The sequence below is a fragment of the Pelobates fuscus genome, chromosome 10 (genome assembly GCF_036172605.1).
Source record: "Pelobates fuscus isolate aPelFus1 chromosome 10, aPelFus1.pri, whole genome shotgun sequence".
NCBI lineage: Eukaryota > Metazoa > Chordata > Amphibia > Anura > Pelobatidae > Pelobates > Pelobates fuscus.
In genome coordinates this window covers 73294674-73315126 of record NC_086326.1, presented here as the reverse complement: position 1 = coordinate 73315126, position 20453 = coordinate 73294674, and the positions used below count along the sequence as shown (strand labels likewise).

Below are 20453 nucleotides of genomic sequence, written 5' to 3'. Positions count from 1 at the left end.
AGCAGGATCCTCCAGAGATGACCATGTATTAATGCTCAAGGAGATGCCTCTCTGCACAAGAGTTGCTGGTGATGGTTCTTGACAACGGAAATGCTAGCTCTTGTCAACTCATGTCAATCTTGAAATTTACCAAGACAAAGCAAGCCCAATTTTGTACAATATAGTTGTGCTGGAATTTTAATAAAATTCCAAACACAGCAAATGAGAATTTCACAAGTGTCTTAATGACAAATTGCATTTAGAGTGGCTAATATATTTCTTGCAAACAGCATTTCACGAGAATGGCTCATACCTCTTCTAAACAAATTTCTTTCCATTCAACCTTGTAACAAACATTTATTAATTGAAGATGACATTTTGGTACATCTTTTCTTTACACAAACAAAGAAATTTTAAAAAATTATATAAAAGTTTATCATTTACAAAAAGTCATATACAAATTTACAGGAAGTAAATACAAACACTGTAATATTGTGAATCAATTCTATAAAACTTGAGACTGAATATCAGTGTTCTAAAATACAACCCAAAATAGAGTTTGGAAGAAAGCAAGAGACATTCATGTAAAACATGGGCTAAAGATGTCTTAACTTCTGATTATTGAAGTACTTAGTACAAAAACTTTTGAGGTTCCAAACTACTGGCAGTGAAGATTAAGATACCTGGAAAAAAAAAAAAAAGTGTATACAAGTACTACATAGAAATTAAAACTATACTAGAATATAATTACCAAGGTATTTTTACAAAAGCGAACTTTACTGAGGGATTACATATTTTTCGTTATGGGGTGTCAAAATGGAATTGGATTGACTTTTTGTACACTGTCGGTTAAGGAAACTTGTCTCCCTTACCAGAACAATCATCTCTACTAGATCTTAGTTTTTTCATAAATATACTCTTGCTAGTGAAATCCAGGCACTTGTTGATGTCGAAAAGAACAGTCATTAAAATGCAACAATTTGACCATTTCAAGTCACTTTTAGGTAGTCCATCTGTGGAATATTTAATGGATGTATCAGCACCCTATCATACTCTGTAAGTATAAATAGATATAGAAGGGGCCTGCATTAAGAAGAAGAGAATGCCAGCTGAACAGTCTTAATTCTGAAGTTCTAACTATAGGACCCTACACATTCACAGCAGGTGTTAGCTGCATTAAGGAACTTGCAGTCAACAAGCCATCATTTTTAGAATTGCTGTTTATTTCCATGGTCTGTAGGTAAGTTCTTCTCTTCAGTTGCTCGAGGATGAGAGAGTTATTGGAAGCAAGACTTATCCGTGTTCTGCAAAAGAAGACAAGTCGGGTGAGTGGGTTAATTAAATAGAAAAATAAAATAAAAACTTGCTGCTGCTATACAGTTACACAGGGAGAATGCTCATAACAATACTTTCAGTCACTAAAGCCTATTTTTTTTTTTTTTTTTATTAAATATTTAGCAGATTTTAGACCAGTTTGACAACTTACCTGGGGGCCACTGGGCACCTGCTCCTGGATTCTCGATCAAGAAAAATCTGATTAGCTCCACTGAACTAAGCAGGTTCATGCTCATTGGCTAAAAGCAACAGGTGAGCACTCTCAGTTAATCAGTGGGCTCCTATATTGGATAAGTTTAGTGTAGACAAACCGCTTCGGTAGGAGAACACTGGATTTGGCATGAGGGTCTAGAGGACTTGGGTAAGTTATCAGACCATTACTCTGGCAGGCAGTAGTGTTTATGGTGGTTGCAGTGTTCCTTTAAAGAAACTTTGACAACACTGTTTTATGAAAGATATTAAATATCTTCGTAGTTTTGTATCGTAAATGTAGAGGATGTATGATTTGTATTTTTTGATGGATGGATTATTTACACAATTTATAAAGAAAATGCTTATGCAGGAGTATGTACACTTTGCTTTTGGAATGTTTGGGTGCCAAAGAGTAGGTTTGGAATGCTTAACAGTTCAGCAGTGGGGCAAGTTGTCATGCCTCTAAAAATTTGAAATCGTACACATGTACAGTCTCTAGGTTTAAATCCTTAAGAAGAAAAACTAAAAAAAACTCACCGTGGAGATTCAATACCACTATCTCCTGTCGTGCTTTGATTTTCATTCCTTTCCTGTTGACTGGTTTCCAGTTGGCTCCCCGTTGAATTAAATAAGTTCACCTTGTGTTCAAAACACTTCCTTATTTCCTCCGACTGCTGCCCTGAGGAGACATGCTTCTCGCTGTTTCCATTAACAGATGTCTGTACAGTCTCAGCCATGGAGTTGCCATCACTTGAATTACAATAATCAAATATGCTGCCATCGACAACTTCAGGGGAGTGTAAAAGTTTTTCTGTATCACCTTCTACATCTAAATGGCATTGGCTATGGACCTGCTGCAATAGTTGCTCATCAGAACAGTCATTCATATGCAAAGGAGGATTATTGTTACCTTGTGAGTCATCTGAAGAAAATACTGAAGAACTATAATTTTCCCTGTGATCATTCAGTGAAGACGCTATTTGAGATGTATAGGATATTTTAGGACTCCAGTGCCTCGGAGATGTTTCAGATGCACTATGGTCTTCCTGTAGATCATTCCAGTTTAGTATATCATTGTTAACCTGTTTTTCTAGAACTTGACATACCTTAATATTTTCATCAGTGTCCTCTTCAAAGTAAAAGGAGCTACATGCTTCACTGCCTTGTGCTGCTCTCTGAAACAATGTCTTATCATCAGACAGTTCTGTGGTTGGAGATCTTGTAAACCCAACATATTGCATATGGTCTTTCAAGCCACTGGTATGATTCCATAACTTGTTGGACTCTATTTTGCCAGATACTCCTGTGCAGGGTCTACTGGTTGCACCTTTACCAGAATTTGTTGCGGTTTGCTGTAATAACCCACCGGTTGATGTGGTCTGATTCCCACAAATTCCTTTAGAATGTACTATAACCCTCCCATGCTCTAAAATAGCTTCTCTTTGACTTAATGCCTTATCTTGAAGGTTGCCAAAAACATTATTTCCTTCCTCAGTATGGAGGCCAAGCACGGAGTTGCTACCCTTGATCTGTTTAAATTTATCATCAATTCTCAGAGTACTAGATTGGGGATAGTTGGCTGGGTATCCTCTCAAGTCATCTTTATCAGGAACAAGAGGTAGGATCTGTTCATGTATTGACTCGCCTGTATCATATAAATCTACTTGTCTTTCACCATTTGAATATCTAGTTCCAATATCAGCCTTTTTTTCACCACAGTCCAATGACCTTGCTCTGTTCCTTCTATGCTTTCCAGAATTATCCCTTTTCATTTCTTTTAGAGCTTTGTGCCCGTTGGTACTTGAATTACCTCTGTATGAAATACCTTCAAAAGGGTTGCGGATTTGTTTTTTGTATACAAGATCATGCTGAATAACATCCCCACAAACTGGATACAAGCCATCAGAAACCATTACTTTGTCTGTAGTATTCGTTTCGTCTTTCTTTACTAGTTCAGCAATCCTTGGCACACATGAATCTTTCTGTTTTTTCTCTTTGTTGGCCTGCAGTTTTCTATGATACTTCGAAAGACGGCTTTTCTTTCTGCAGCTCCCCTTAAGGTTGTATCCCTGTTTATTTCTAATTATGTCCGTCGATGTTCCCTTACTAAAATACTTTTTTTGCTCTTCAGCTTTTTGCATCATCAATGTGTGTTTCATTAAATTGTCTACGGTAAGAACAGGGTTGATGCGTTTAATGATTTCATGTTCAATGTCACGTGGGATATTATCTAAATTGTCCTCATCTCTCACTGGCCATTCCTCGGGGGGAAATTGCGCAGAAAAGGTTGAAAGTTCTTTTTTGGGTTTTTCTTTCTTGCAAGCATTTCTCCAGAAAAGACTGATACCAAATTTTTTGTTGCACTTTTCTTTCTCCTTTAATAAGATTTGTGGCTTCCCCTTTCCACATTTGTGCTGGTCCTGGCATGTGGAAGTAGCCTGGTTTTGAACGGATGGTCTCGACTCCTTAATAGTCCTTATCACCTTGTCATTGCTTTCATTTATGGACTGTTGTCCTAGTATGTTATGTGTAGAATATTCTGAAAAGCAGCTGCAAGATCTGCAGTGGGATATGGAAGGTTGTTGCGATCCTTTGGTTAAATCCGCACAACTATCCATGCTCACGAGATAGGTGATAGGTGGAGGAGTGGGTGAACTAATCTCTGCTGCCACACACTTACTGTCTGGAGTCTGTTTCCTAGTGATAAAATAAGTCTGTGGAGTAACAATGAAATACCCTTCACCAGTGTGATAGATTTTTCTCTCTTTTATAAGCGTACCAAGTGTATTATAGAGAATTTCTTGTGATGGAGTGGCTATACCTAAAAAAAATAAAAAAAAAATGTATATATACACATTAAGATAAAGGTCAGAAAAACATTTCTGCCACAAAAATTGCCTATAACAAACAATTCTATTTAATATACCCAAGAATACTGGTACCTATTAGAACATTTTGAAAGTTTGAGGTGCTTATAGCTTTTTAAATTATACAAACACTGTAAAAAAATAAAATGTGCATTAAACGGCTGATATAATAAATCCGTTGTTTGCAATAGGTGCAAATCACGTTAAGCTACAGCTTCTCAACTCAAAACTGTGGACATAGGTCCTCAAAATTAATGTCTTGGGCCTAGACCAGCACAACTGTTGGAAAATAGATATTTAATGCAACCAAACACCAAAGGCTATCGTTTTGCTATGAATGCATCTTCTAGAATTGATGAACATTCATTGGTGCGGGAACATCAGTGCTTCCTAATGCAATGGCATAAATAAATTATAATGTATACCATTTTGTCTGAGGGATCAAAAGTAAGAGTGAAGTATTGAAAACTCATTAAAACCATTTAGTGACTGAGGGTTTGACAAATACATGGTGCCAGCTCGCCATGGTTATAGAAATGGAACCTAGCACTTCTTATTTGGTACTTTAGTGATTTTTTTTTAGGAGGAAGGGAGTCACTAGCATTTTGTTTACATCTTAAAATCAGACTATCACCCTCTATAGCCACTAGGTCTATAGCTACTGGTCTCCCTTCCCCTTCTTCTTACCTTTGTATATAGCTTTTTGAATATACTCCAATACATTTATTAATTTAGCAATAAAGCTAAGTTTTAACAACTACCAGTGTCTACACTTCCCTAGATCTTGTGTAAAAGACACTCCGCTCTTCTTTTTTTCCTTTGGCTGTAAATATTAGATGAAATGGTAGTGGTAAATTTAAGGATTATGGGTTTAATTGTACTTGTGTCAACTTCTTTTGTGCATATAAGTTATTAGCTGGGCATAGCTCAGACTTTCAAGAATATGTGCATAAAATATATTGTTATCTTAAATAAATAAACTTACTCTGTTGGTTCACTAAAGAGGGGATTGTGGAAAAGCGATGACAGACTTTTAAGCCAAAATGGCTGATCTAACAAAAGGTTTCCCAATTTATCCATCTTGGCCAAAAATGCAGTTAGCTGAAAACACTATACAGCATAATTAAAGCTATAATGGAAACGATTAATTTTGGTTTATAAAAAACATTAATACTATTGATATGTGTTGCTAATTTTCAATACCCTTTTTCTCTAAAAATAAAAATCAAAAACATTACCAATACATTGGATCTTCTTTTTTTATATACATTTAATGTAGTGTACAAAATACATTTTCTGGGTGTTCCAACACTACATTCTCCGTGCGATGCGGAGAACTGACCAGCTGTACACAAAACCTGGTTGGATGCTCTTAGACGAGAATATGGTTTCCTGCCTCGACCAGTAAAGGTCTCTGAGCAGGATATGAGGGTATAAACAGATGTATGTCCATGAGGAACCACCTTGACAATGAATGAATGGCATATCTTTAACTTTTAATTCATGCTGTTTTTACCAAGACATGGTTAATAGAAATAACATTTATCTGGTGACTATATTGATTAATGTAGAAATTCAGGTGCGCTATTTAAACCATGTAAATCTACATATGGACAATATACCTTGGTAATGCTTAATCAGATGCTCCAGTAGGGATTCCTGAGTCACTAATGTCTGAGAGGCATTCATATCGGAGATAGCACAGCAAAGCACCTCTGCCAGAGGAATGAACTGAGACTGGGACGCTGGACACATTTGAACTGGGGAGACATCACCTGCAGAGACACAAATGCAGCAACATTACAAAAGAGAAATGGATTGACGTATATAAGAAGTTTTTTTTTTTTTAAAGTTCACTTTAATTTTCTTACAATTGACACCGTATAGTGAATAACTATTTGTGTGGGGTTACGGCACTTCTATAGAATTCCAAAGCTAAAAACAGCCACACAGTGTGTAATATAAACACACACAAAAAAAATGGATTATGTAACAGGGCTGACAATGTAATGCTTCTGCTATACACACTCTGTATAAATCACAGATCAAAGATTGTATTTATAATTAAGAGCAATGTTAATAACAATAAAATAACGGTGTACCTCAAATTACAAGCATGTGTAGATCCCAGAGAATTATGGGAGCTGTAGTTCAGCCATATCTGGAGCCTGGAGGGCCAGAGTTTACAAAGCCGGTTTAAGAGCATCACATAAGTAATATAACCATATTCCTTTTTGCATCACAGCTCCATCCCCAAAACGTCTACATCAAAGAGGCAGAGGGGAGATACCCGCGTTCACTCCTGCACTGCATTTTGTCATTCACACTAGTGGCCTTTTTATTCACCGGCAGATTGGTAAAGAATGGCTAACTGTAAACTTCCATTCAATAGTGCTGCGGATAAGGAAAAGAAGTGCTAAAACCATAAACCATTTCCCAATGTTTGGCAATTTGTATAAATTAATTGTAATGAGGAAAACACACACACACACAAAGAAAAAAGAAAGATAAAAGTTTCCGCTCGTATATATATTTTTAAACTATACACATATTTGCGCCGAAGGTCATCCCAGTTTATCACATTTGATGAAGAAAGAATGTGTGTAACTGATACATTAGGTTTAAGTGCATCTATTTAATGCGTGGTTCAAGAGCCAACAGGGAGTTGATATACGATAACATTACTTTTCTTTAAAAGTCCGGAAAGGTACAGGGCAGAAAACCTTTTACTAAAGTGTTCTGTAAGAATAGGCCTGTTATTAAACTCAGTTATGTGAGTTTAGCCACAAAAACACTTTGTGAGCGAATCAAGAGGAATCTCCGTCCTTTAAGGATTGTTTCGTTTCTGACAAGAGTCACATCTTGGGGAAGTAGTTAAATCTCCGTTGACCTTTGTTTTACAGCCAGTCATTGTGAAGTTTAACAAAGCTTGTTTATATAGAACTTTTCAAACTCCTTTCATCCTGGACAGTTGCTACGATACAGCCTTCAGGTGTATAAATCAGGGAGAGACGCTTTGTAGCTGATAAATAAAGGCAAACTGAGGCTACCTTCCCTCCTGTGCAAGCCTATGTGAGCTGTGAAACACAATCCCCACAGGCCTTGGCCAAGAATGTCCTAAAACCAGCAAATTAAATAGATGAAGATGTAAACAAGCTTACACTCCCAGTCACGACACGTAAAACAAAGCTGTGAGGAATGGCTAAAAAGCTACTTATCAGCTTGAGGGGAAATGTAGCGGGTTACCCAAAGCAGTTTAAAGAATTCACACTGAAAGGAAAAACTTTAACCATGGGCGGTGCCCATTCACCAAGGGACGTTCTTTTTTACACCTTCTGACCTGCCTAAACAAATCATAGTGACATAAAACAGCCTGGAGACCGTGTTTGTGAATTCTTGCAATCTAGCATAATTCATCCTTTCAAATAGTGTAATCTATACTCCAAATAGCTCCTTTCTTCATTCAATTCATACCACAAGGTCATAGGCATACAGCCTGGCTCGAGTAGCAAGATAGGAGGTCCATGCCGTGCAATTTTGGGCACCAGAATTAGAAAATTATGGAATAAAAAAAACAAACAAACAAAAAAAACAAAACAGGAGTACGCAACAAAATGAATAAGGAAAATGAAAATAAAGTGTCTCAGACAGCTTGTGATGACATTATACAAATACATATAGTGCCAGTGCCATAAGCTCTCTGGTAACATTACATTAACAGAACATTAAATCTACCCCATTCTGATAGTTCTGTTTTAACACGTTGCAGAAAAGATTCTGGATCCAGAGAACTTGTCCTCTCCGAGCTCTCTCACTATACTATTGTCAAACAACAAGAAGGAGCAGCCGCAGGACTTGTCATCCCTATCCATTGAGTTGGGCATTTTGGAAATTTCAGCACAAATGTGCTGGAGAACTGCATGTATGTATGATGGAGTAAGTCATGTAACCAGTACTAAATGCATATATTTTGTTGTTGATTTTCAACACTAGGAGCATCACAAAGATCATTATGCCCTAAAACACCAGCCCTGTAATCTGGGGAACCGTTTGCAAGGTTAACCATAACACCAGCAAGTTTTTACTTAGGTTAACTGTACAAACTGCCCATATATTTCAATAATGACACTACCGTCCCTAAGGGACGACCCTCCCAACTATGGCGTCAAAATAAACGTTCCGGTGCAGGATTGTCTTCCTGATTGCCATGCAGATGGTTGGGGATTTTCTCCATGTGCCGGTTTTAAATTCAATTACAGATGTGCGTGAAGACACATGGTTATTCTTTGTGTCAACAGCACCAGGTTAGAAAAACAGACAAACAAACCCATTGTTGTGTCATCTGTGCCAAAGACCATTCACCATCAATGTCCAATTGAGACAAAATACTGATTTATTGGAGCACTGTACTGACATTTACAAGTGCCAGTATTATTCTATTACCGGTAATTAGTATTTCAGCTAATTAAAAACCACAACAAACAGAGCATGTCCGTATGTTGAACAATTTTTGTTAGAATGTTTTGTCTTGTTTTAGCTAATGTTGAGCACTGCTGAATATTTGTCATTATATGGATAATCATACAAATATTGGCACTTTTTAGGGTATTACTCTTTTTAGACAGTGACTTTACTTCGCTAGGTGTGTACTCATTTCCCCGATCCATCAGACTCTCACCCAGACTCCATTCCTTTACAGAAATAAAAAAAATAAAAAAATTCAGTCTTCAAGAAGACATATCAATTAAACTGTTAAGAGCTTTCACCCCACCTACCTTGCTTCCTATCCTGCAACTGTCATCTAAAAACCTAAGCCTTCTTTGTTAACTCTACTAGCAATCTATTTTTCCAATACATGAAATACATTTTACCCTTTGCACTTGGGTCATTTTGCCCCACTCTTTTTAGAATGTAAGCTCATTTGAGTAGGGCACTCTGACCAATCTTCCTCCAACTACTTGTTGGTTATTCAATCTATTGTACAGAACTGCAGAATTTGGGGGCTTTTTAAAAAATGATAGTAGTAATAACAACAACAACAACAACAACAACATGAACTAAAACCAAACTTACAAAGAGCATTGACTACAAGAAGAGTAAGAGATCAATTTATATAATCTCTGTTTTATTCGACCACAATGTGATGTTGTCTATGGGTTTTGAGAAACTGGTTTTCATATTTTCCAACATACAGTATACTAAAAAGCAGGAGAATCAAGCAATTTTTGCTTACGCCGTCACAAAATAGTGCCCATTCATTCTCTTGCTCTGTGATGCTTCCATACAGCAATCATAACAAGGCTACTTACATTCTCACTGGCTCCGGCTGCCAAATGCTTTACATTTTTGTAAATGAGAAAACAGCTGTGGTCCAAATTAGGCCCTTTCCTTCCCTAATAGCTGTGGCATCTGGTACTTTTGTTTCTCTAAGGAACCTTGCAAGTTTTATTTTTCTTTGACAAGGAAAACATATCTAATTAAATCAGATAAATGGGAACAGCAACCGATTCACAAAAATGAAATGAGTAAAAGACCAGCTATAGGAAATGTGAAAGGAATGTGGAATTCGGAAAAAACGTACAGCGAAGTTTTGGAAATGGATGGTTTCAGTAAAATGCCAGGGTACATTGAATCCTCACACTATACACGGGTCTTGTGAACTTCACAGACTGTCCAATGACCTCGTGAACTTCCTAGGTTGAACATTGACCTCTAAATTTTCCAAAGTTGTCCAATGACCTCCTGAACTGCAAACACAGCAGGAACACCAAATATACTACAACCCCATGAACTGACAAAGTTGTACAACAAATCCCTTTGGCTGCCAGGATAATACGGTATAATGACCATATGATCTGCTCAGACAGTAGTGACAAAATGTACGGGTAGAACTGGTGCACAGTTACATGACTTGATGGAATCTGAAGACTGAAGGACTCTAGAAATATATATATATATATATATATATCTTTTTTTTTTTTTTTAAAGTTAAATAATCATAAAATCTACTAAAATGAATCTATAATCCATTAAAATTTAGTTCTTAGTAAATTTGTGGCTATGTTAACACCAATGGTCTGATGGTCACCACAGAACACTCTTGCCAAGTCCATATGAAAGATGAAAAATGTAAGGTTAGTGCTTAAACATAGTTTATATATTAATAACATTCTATTCATTGTTTATTTGTGCTCATTTGCATGTCTCTTCCCAAGGTGCATTTTTAATCATCGCCACTATTTAAATTCAAGTGTATTCTTCCTTAATTGCTACACTTACACCTGAGGGTATCTTATTACGATTGCTAGGAGGAAGAAAGAGCACAACTTGTGTCTCCATTCATAGGACCTGCTCAAAAGTAGGTGAAATGCTACAGATCTAAAAGTTCCAAATAGCAAACACCACAATGCACCAATTAGCAGTCCTACATATAGCCTGCGGGTAAATCCAGAAAGTTAAATTTTCTAGACATCTAGAAAGGATCAAAGAAATTCAAAATCAATAAAGTTCCAATGCAATTACTCAACTATATTCACAGATATGGAAAACAGGCAGTATATAAATTACAACATCTGACGTAATGCCAAATAATTAGGAAGAACCAACCACAAAAGAGACAATAAATAATAAATAAATGAGGAAGGGGAGTAAACCCCGCTGAGAAAAAACATTAAAAAAGTCTATTTTTTTTTTTTTATATAGACTAAAATGTAGTTTAGCTTTACACAAAGATACAAAAATACAGATTAGAAGCATCACAGATCTGTCTAGTTTGTACTTTGTGAAAATCATAATGAGTTTAATATTGCCAACAAAAGACGTGTTAATGACAATATGATAGGTTATCAGTGTGTAAAAACAAAATCCTTTATGACTTAATTCCTGTGTGTACTTTGCAAGTATGTGAGAACCGTGCAGTGTTTCTTAACATCAAACGCAACAATGCAGTGAATCCACCAAGCACGAACCCATTTTGCATCACAAGTTGTGTTGGTTTCTACAATACTTAATCATTCATATACCTTCCTGTAGCGGTACTTACCCGGTTCTCGTCGGACAGGGTCCTCCACTTGAGCTGCACGATGCCTGAACAATCCTGACGGGCCGCAAGCACCAAACATTTTTATTTCTGATCGGGCGCAAAGCCCGTACAGTATTAGGAACGCTGCTCGCGTTGTGAGCATGTTCTTAAAGGGTAAATGGGAGCCTAATCTTGCTGACCGTTTCCATTGGCCTACGTCATTCTGGCGCCGGCATGACGTGGACCAATCAAATAAATACCAGTAGTATTTAAACTTACCTGGCCCTAGATTCTGTGCCCTATTGTGGTTTCTGTTCACAGTACCCTTTAGTGCGTTCCTTAAGTTCTCATATTATATTCTGGTATTGACTTTGGCTTTGTTTCCTGACCGAGTTTCTCTTTAACCCTTTCCGGTCTTGTTTGCCCAACTGATTAATTACTGTGTACCCTATTTTAGCTAGTTCTCATTTTTGCTGTCTCTCCGTTACCCAGACCTCGGCTTGTATTTTTACTATGTTTTACTCTGTCTAACGTTAAGTCCGGCCACTCTAAGGCCCAATAATATTTTTATTTTCCTTTGTCCGTTTCTTGCTATCCTAAATTCTGCATTTTAGAGTTATACTTTGTGACACTTACCTAATTATTGTGATAGGAACAACAAACCCACTATCATCAATGTCACTATAATCAATGTCACATCCTAATCCCAAGCTACAATTGAGGGAGGTAGAGGAAGGGGTCTTGTTCCCCAATCCTCCTTCAACAGTATTGGCATGGCCTCTGCAAGCTGGAACAACTCTTTCTCGGGCCTTAGGACTGCTGACATCTGTCACCACCACGGCACCATATTACTAGTATTCAGCCACAAGATAATGGGATTAGCAGCATGTCCATTACATCTGATTCAACATCCAGGAGACAATTGTTTACCATGACTTTCATGCTGCAACAACTTTTACTGCCACTTCCACTGTCACTGCAGCTCCTTCTTCCATAGCTAGTTCAAGCGTTATTCCTTTTTGGTACCCACCCAAGAAGCAACTAAGGGAGAGTGCAGCAGAGTCTACTTTGTTGGAGTCATCAGAACCACTCTTTTGTGAGGACATAGTGTACCCAATGACTGATGGTGGCCGTAATGAATCCAGTGATGAGAATTCTGTTTCCTCCACCACTGCAGACATAGCACTTTTACATCTGGACCAAGAGCTACTCAACTATTATTAGGATTAGAAAAGGATAGTTTGGATAGGACATGTGGCAGCTACGACGTTGGAATGTGTTTTGAAGTTATATTTTATAGTCGAGACAAACCGTTTTGTTTTTTTTTACCCAAAGAAGAAAAAAAAAAAAGAAAAAAAGATCTAGACTGAAAAATAACCCCCCCAAAAAAGAGACAAAAACTAAAAAGGCCACCTCTTGTTACATGGATGAAGATACTGAGAGAACTAAATGAACAGTTGATAAAGCAATGTTTTTAAACTGTTCTAAGTATTGAATCAGTAAAGGTGTATAAATATAACACAATATTTTGCAGTTCTAAACTAGAATAACCTACCCCCTCACCTCTAACATCCTGCTGCTGCACAGTTGGACTGACTCATGCTAATACTACAGCTCGGGGTCACTTGGATTTAAAACAGTGATTTAAACCTGAGTCAACCCACTTCAAAAGGAGACGGAATTACTGTGAAGTCCAATAAAAACGCTTGCAGGGAGTTGTAACGAGTGTCATATCACAGTCAGGTGAGGTTTACAGTATGTGGACTTCTGCTTCCACCGATGTCGGGTTAAATCTTTCAAATAAAACCACTCAGTAAGTTTATTACACGAGCGGTTTCCCAATGCCACATGCAAGTGGAAAGTTAAGAACATGTAGTAGCTGGATTTAAAACACATGTTTGGAAATTCCAGCTTTCGTCCCAAGATTTCACTAAGCCATAGACGGAAGCACAGATGAAAGATGGCAGTGGAGAATGAATACAGCCAAGGAGGACAGACCCCTGTGGCTTTACCACCCCAGAGAAGTTTAAATGTTCCCGTCTAATGCTGGATGCAAACCACACCAACTTGAGAACTTGGGGTGGGGGTTGCAGTGTGTGTGCATGCAGGTGTGGTGGGGTAAAGTGAGAGCATGAGGGGGTCAGACATGTTATTTACAGGAACACCTGAATGAATTCAGGTAAAGTGTCAGGCTCAAATTAAAGAGGAACAGTCCCTTTTAAAATTAAGATTAATATTAAAGTCAGCAGCTTTTTTTGCAGTCTTCTATATTAATGGGGGGAAAGTGAAGCAGCAGCAACAGATGTCATTTTAATTTGAAAATAAGGTTTTTATTTTTTAAAATGACAGATACATGTGAGTGGGTTGTCAACTGCTCATTCACTTTTACCACCTTACAAAGAACAAGGCTTTCCCACACACAGTCTGTAGTGTAGTGACCATCCGCCTATTGGATTCTACCAGCTGCGAATGGTAGAAAACATAACCATACTCAGGCAGGAAGAAACAACTACAATTAAAAGCTTTAAAAAACACCTACACCGGGGGCGGAGCTAGCAGCGGAGCAGAGCGGTCGCACTCACCAAGAGCTGCCAAATACGAACCGCAACAAAGCGTTACTTCAGGTGCGATCCGACGACCACCCGGGCTCAACAACCCACACCTGACACAGGATTAGCCATGGGACGCAAACACAAGAAAACCAGAGCAGATAAAGACCCGACTACCCACGATATCGGGGAACTTCTCAGACGCTCGGAAAAGTCTGCATGGGACAAGATGGCGGCGGGAGACGACGGCTACTCATTTTCATCTTATGATCTCTCTATAGACCCCGGAGAAGGTATGGCACAAGCCCTACCACCCAACCCAAAGCCCTCACAAGCCACTGCAGAAGACCCTGCCACGCCCTCTATCCTTATGAGCATGCTGGCAGAGCTTAGATCCAATATTGTAGCAGACATGGCCGGTATAAAAGAGGCAGTGGGGGGGGTCACTACCAGGGTTCAGCGACTGGAGGCCTCAACTACCTCCCAAGAGGCAAGGATAGCGTCCTTACTGAGGTGCAATCTCAGCAAAACATAAACAACCGGATAAACACCCTTGAGGACCTCAGACGATGCTATAATATTAAGATCCGTGGCATCCCGGATTCAATAGGCCAGACAGACCTACCGCACTTCAGACGCCTGCTGGCCGATCTACTGCCGCCCAAACAGGCAAAAGCAGTGCGACTAGACGGTATGTTCAGACTGCCAAGGCCCGCAACGGCGCCAGCCGCGGCACACACAGACCTGATCCTCCGCTTTCAAAATCTGCAAGACAGAGCCCAGCTGTTGGCAGCCGCGCGGGGGAAAACCCCTCTGATATTCGAGGGAGCCACGCTGTCCCTCTTTCAGGACATAACTAAAAGCACAATGGGTTGGTGCAAGACCATGCAGCCCCTCTTACAACACCTTAGGAACAAGAACATCCAGTATAAATGGGGGACACCGAACATGATCACCTTCACGTATCAGGATACCACTTACCGAGCTCGGAGCTACCCTGAAATGGACTCACAACTGCGCACGGCAGGCCTACTGTCGCCCCCACGCAGGGAAAGCTCAAGCCTCGCCCAACTGGACCCAGCTGCGGTTGCAGTCTTCATCCCAGGGGCACCCACCCGACCACCGCACCAACGAAAGACACCCTGTGGGAAATTGAAACAGGGAGGTTCCTCCCCAATACCCCAGAGACTGCTGATAATACACTCTCCAGGATATGGCCCTCTGCCCAAGATGAACCCTTGCGAACTTACGCATGATTACCACCCAAGTTCCTCCTCCCCATTTATTTTTGGTTGATCAAAATTGACTCTTTACTAGTCCACAAAAGTCCATATAGGTCTCCCAGGAGCAGACTTCACGCACCCGAGGCACACTGGCAGATGCACTCACTGCACCCAATACCGGGGACGCAAGCACTCACGACCGGACGCACTACTGACCACATCGGCACCTGACTCCCCTCCACACACGAACATAGATGACACAACTAACAACATATCCAGTGTGACAGGAGGGTATCTCCGAGGTAGGACATACACCAGCCTAGGTCACTCCATCCACAACGAGACTCACCCCCGCACACCGGGGACTCGCGGACTTCATACCACACATACAAAAATACGCCTCCATAGCTGGTCCCAACACAGACCCATACGACACCACACATGCCCAAGACAATCTCCAAGTAGGCATACTCCCAGACTCCACCAGGTCTTAGACATGCCCGGAACGCTAGACGACTCCACAACTATACAATATATAAAAAGTGCAATGTATATATATGCCGCTACTGTATTAACATATGTTGCCAAGTATGACTACATAATCTGTTGTGGCAATGTGGACATTAATGTTGAACCTGCACAATAAAATAAAGAATATATAAAAAAAAAAAACAAAAAAAAAAAAACACCTACACCACTTAAGAATGGTTGAAAAAAAAAAAAATATATATATATAAAACAAATGAAATTTTCTATTGCAGAGGTTGCCGGCATAGTCAAACAATTTAAAAAAAAAAAAAAAAAAAAAGGACAACAAATTTCAAATACAAAGTTGCACCACAAGACTCGGCAAGGCAGGACAAAACCCCTGGTACTAAAGGCATTTTATTAAAAGAATACAGCCACCACCACTAAAAATATATACATAAAAAAAAAAAATTATCTGAACTTTAAGGTGCATGCAAGACTCCGCAAGGCAGGACAAAACTACTACAATGAAACACATTTGGGAAGTTCTAACTCAGAATTAAGGGTGGTGTAAGTGGCATGGGCAGTGGTTAGGCATAGCAGTAAGCTATCCACCTCACCAGTACCATTCCCGCACAGTCAACGTTTCTAGAGGAATTCTGCTTGAAAGTATATACAAAATGTTTTCGGCTTCCCCTACACCCCCTTGCTAAATTCCTGTGTATTACTTGTGGTTACTATTCTAATTCTATTTACAATAAAAAAAAAAAAAAAAAAAACACAAACTTTACTATCAGAGTTATTTACTGAAATTAGAATTTTCTAGAAATTCCCACTTCGGTGAATAGCCCATAATAACCTACTTAAAAACAATCAGGGTCACATTACACAGCTTAACTTTTCCCATTATTTCCTGGTGCAATGAGCGTGTACTAGTGCATTTTTCTATGATATTTGCGGGTTTTCTTGAACAGATTCTATTTTAGCGTCATTACGCACTCAATTTTAATCTCAAGGTTTATTCTTGACAAAGACAGAGAACTCAACGCTAATTTAAGATAACAAAAACAAAAAGCCAATAAAATTAGCGCTTTGGGCTTGATGCTTTGCGTTCGCACAGCAAGTTTGGCTAGCTTCATTGCATGAGGTTTATTTAGAATATTTGTTATTAAATTAAAGGGTATTCTGTCAACAGCAAATCAAATGTAATATTCATTAACATTGGGTCAAGCTTATGGTGTGCTACTCTTCTGTGATTACATATAATGATGAATAATAACCATTAAACCGGATTATTCCTACGGATTTTAAAATTGTATAGGTCACATTAATCAAGTTAGAATTTAAAAAAAAAATAAAAAAAATTAGCAGGGCCCAGAGAATATCATTAATTGTGATCGGAAACCTGCTTGGAAAGTTTTTAGCATATTATGCTTTATATTTCTTACTTTGTTTCTTCTGTTATGTTTCTATTTACAAAGAGGTAATGGTATTAAAAATGTATCAAAAATGTCAAGAACAGCCAAAGAGGTTGAAGTAAATGCTTGAGGTGATAAGATAAGTGGACCACACACCAAGTAAGCCCGAGCGTCCTAAAGATAGAAGGCACCTTACTGACCATTACCTGGGTCTTGAACCCAACAACATAGGTTATGGTTTTCTATAAAATTCTCGTATATTGAAGTGTGTAATGTGAACATGTTATGTGCATGGACGTATTCTTCGGTATGCTACGATTCCCCGATCTCGTGTTTTGACCTGTGACTCAATGTACAATTACCTGTATATCTGTAATATCTTCTTGGATCAAGAATAAAAATACTTTTTATTTTTTTTTAAAAAACACCTTGTTTATTTAAATGTCAATTAAATGATGTCCTGGGTTTGTTGACCTGGGGGGCTTTGGGGCTATGTCAAAACAGTCAAACAAATAATTTAAGACCAATATGATAGCACGTTAAAGAAAAAGCTGACTGCACCCTGTGTTTTAAATTTCTTAATCTGTTTAGCAGGTTTTTAATTTAAACTGGAATAAAAATGTACTAAAGTTAGAGAGTTACACCAAGTACCATAACCAATTCAGTGATTTGAAGTGGTTATGGTGCCTGGAGTCTATGTGCAGTGTTTCAGTATGAAATACTGCACATAAGTAGTTCAACCCCTTGGCTGCCAGAGGTGTAACTCCACCTCCAGCAACATAATTCCGGTGTCATTAGCCAGCCCGAAGCTCTAATTTTAATTCTGTGCATATGTCCATTCACAGTGTGACGCTCTCAGACAGTGAATGGTAACTGTATCAGCTTGCGGCTTCTTCAGAAACCAGAAGTGCTTTACCAGCTCTGAAAGGATCCTTGGAGCCTGGCAGGAACCCAGGTTTGAGGGCATATTGTCGCTAAATGGTTTGGTTATGATGCTTGGAGTCACTCAGAAACATTGTCAAAGCAACGATTTTCTTTTCCCTACCAAGTGAAACATTTAAAGGTAAGCAACTTATCTGCTGAAATATCCAATCACAGTTGGCTTCAAAAGTGAGATGTAATGCTATCAGGGTTCTCTCTACCACGGAACGGTCTTTAAGTATACATTACAACCAGGTTTACTAAAGCTTGGAACATTACAATAATCTGGCATAAAACTTCCTACCCAAACACCTACATTGGGGGAGCAATGGCAAATGCATTCTGAACCCTCTAAGTGTTCCTTTAACCCCTTAAGGACCAAACTTATGGAATAAAAAGGGAATCATGACATGTTACACATGCCATGTGTCCTTAAGAGGTTAAAATAAACCATGGATGCTCAAGGAACTCTCTCACGGAAGAGATAAAATAGGTATAATTAAATCTTAACTCTGAAATGTAGGCTTTAATATCTGCTCTGGAAAAATTCTCTAATTTAGCAATATAGTTACAAACGGACTATAATAAAATACAAATAAAAAAAATTACCAAACACATGTAAGTAAAGGCCATATAAATGCCAATTGAGAAGTTAGATCTCTCCGGAAGATGCTGCAGTGTACACTGTGACTGCAATGTTTGCATGTGAAGGCTAGTATAAATATTTATTTATTCAGCGTATTTCTCTCCTTTCGAGTTTTAAGGGCTTAGCACACACTTTCAAACTAATTGGCAGGTTGTAAATAGATCTTACTATTTGCCAACTTAATGGCATTTATTTAGAACAAAAATGGATTAAGATTTAATGGCTAACAACAACTGCAGAGAAGGGGATTAATTGGTTATTTAAGAAGACTTAAAAGGTTAATGGGCAGTGTGGTAAATTCAGTCGAATATATGCTTGTACAGGAAGAGGAAATAGTAATAGCTTTAACTTTTTGAGATATATGGAATAGCCTTCCATTGACACCACATTTCAAAGAGTCCTTTTTAAACAAAAACAACCTCTTACAGCTGTGCCCCTCTTTTCTAGAAACTCACCAAAACAAATCTCAATAATGGTCTAAACCAGCATTTCCTAATTGTGTTCTTCCGTGGAACACTAATTGGGGTTCGGCAAAAAAAGTTTAAAACAAAATGGCCGCGGGCAGCGAGGTTGCAGTGAGCAGTGCTGCTCCGCTCCCTCTCGCTCACAACAGTGATGCCGGAGCCAGAATAGGACGTCCCAGGGCCTCAGTTACCGCTGGCGACCATCCCACACCCTAACAGTCCAACAGGGACCTGATTCGCATCAGGTACGGGACTTGTGTGACGCGGCACCACTTCTACAATCATTAGGCCTAACTATGGACTCCCTCAACCCAAAAGGCCGGAAGAGCCCAGTATCCCCACAGCACAGATGGGACCCAACCAGAACTGTCCCGTTCATCCCACAAGGCCTCACACCCGACCCATACGCTACTATTACCACTTGAACAGCGACGGACGACCACACCGAATACCTGTCGAGACGGCCAGAACATTTACACCGAACATACGGTAACCAGCCCCTCTAGTGTCACCAAGACGCGGTCGGGACAGTCGACACACAGCTTATCAATCCCTGACTGAACTGTGTTTAACGTTTCCAAATGTTGATGCCATGTCTAATGTCAAACGTTGATGACATGTCTAACCCCTATTGCTCTTTGGTTACTGTTACACCCTACTTATGCTTAACTTAAAGTATATTAGCCACAGCTCTATACTAACACACATCTTTTAAATGCAACAAACAGGCGAAAATGAACACACACATAGCAGTTATAAAACACCTTACAACCAAACATTAATTAAGGTTATAAAGGGCAGAAAGCCTATAATAATGTCAAGTACTAGCCAAGTCAGAAAAGGTTAAATCATAATAAGGGTTTGCACAGAAATGATAGAAATGATCTGTCATGGTACAAACTAGCTAATATATACTCACTTACCACCAGAAGCTGCTGTGTTTATTGGGTCCTTGAAAGTAATGCCTCAATGTATTTCTGTTTCCGTATTCATAGGACACATTATATTATTTAACCCCTTAAGGACCAAACTTCTGGAATAAAAGGGAATCATGACATGTCACACATGTCATGTGTCCTTAAGGGGTTAAGCAAAAATTAACATTTTGTTGGAAAAGAATACACTTAAAAATATATATGTCTGTGATTACCGAACGTGTTTATATTTAAAAATGTGCGCACATCACACTAAGAAGGTCAACCATGCAACTGTCTGGCTAGTAAAAACTAGTGTAGCTATATCGGTGATAGTGTATCATGCATTAAGCATTTTGTTAACGTTGACACACTTATGAACCACCTTGACTCTCCCACTACCTAACCGCTAGACCGAACACCCATTCGCTACTTACATAAAGTTTTTCTGGTTAT

At 38.9% G+C, this 20453-nt stretch overlaps 1 protein-coding gene across 1 annotated transcript in view; it reads right to left on the bottom strand.

The window, feature by feature from the left end:
* Positions 1-587: 587 nt before the first annotated feature.
* STOX1 (storkhead box 1) overlaps positions 588-20453 on the bottom strand; it is a 40847-nt gene continuing 20981 nt past the window's right edge. The window contains exons 2-4 of the mRNA XM_063434210.1: positions 5996-6148; positions 2044-4327; positions 588-1283 (exon numbers count right to left, since the gene is read on the bottom strand). Of these exons, the coding sequence (XP_063290280.1) occupies positions 1127-1283; positions 2044-4327; positions 5996-6148 (2594 nt within the window). The 3' untranslated portion in view covers positions 588-1126. The remainder of the gene's footprint in view (positions 1284-2043; positions 4328-5995; positions 6149-20453) is intronic.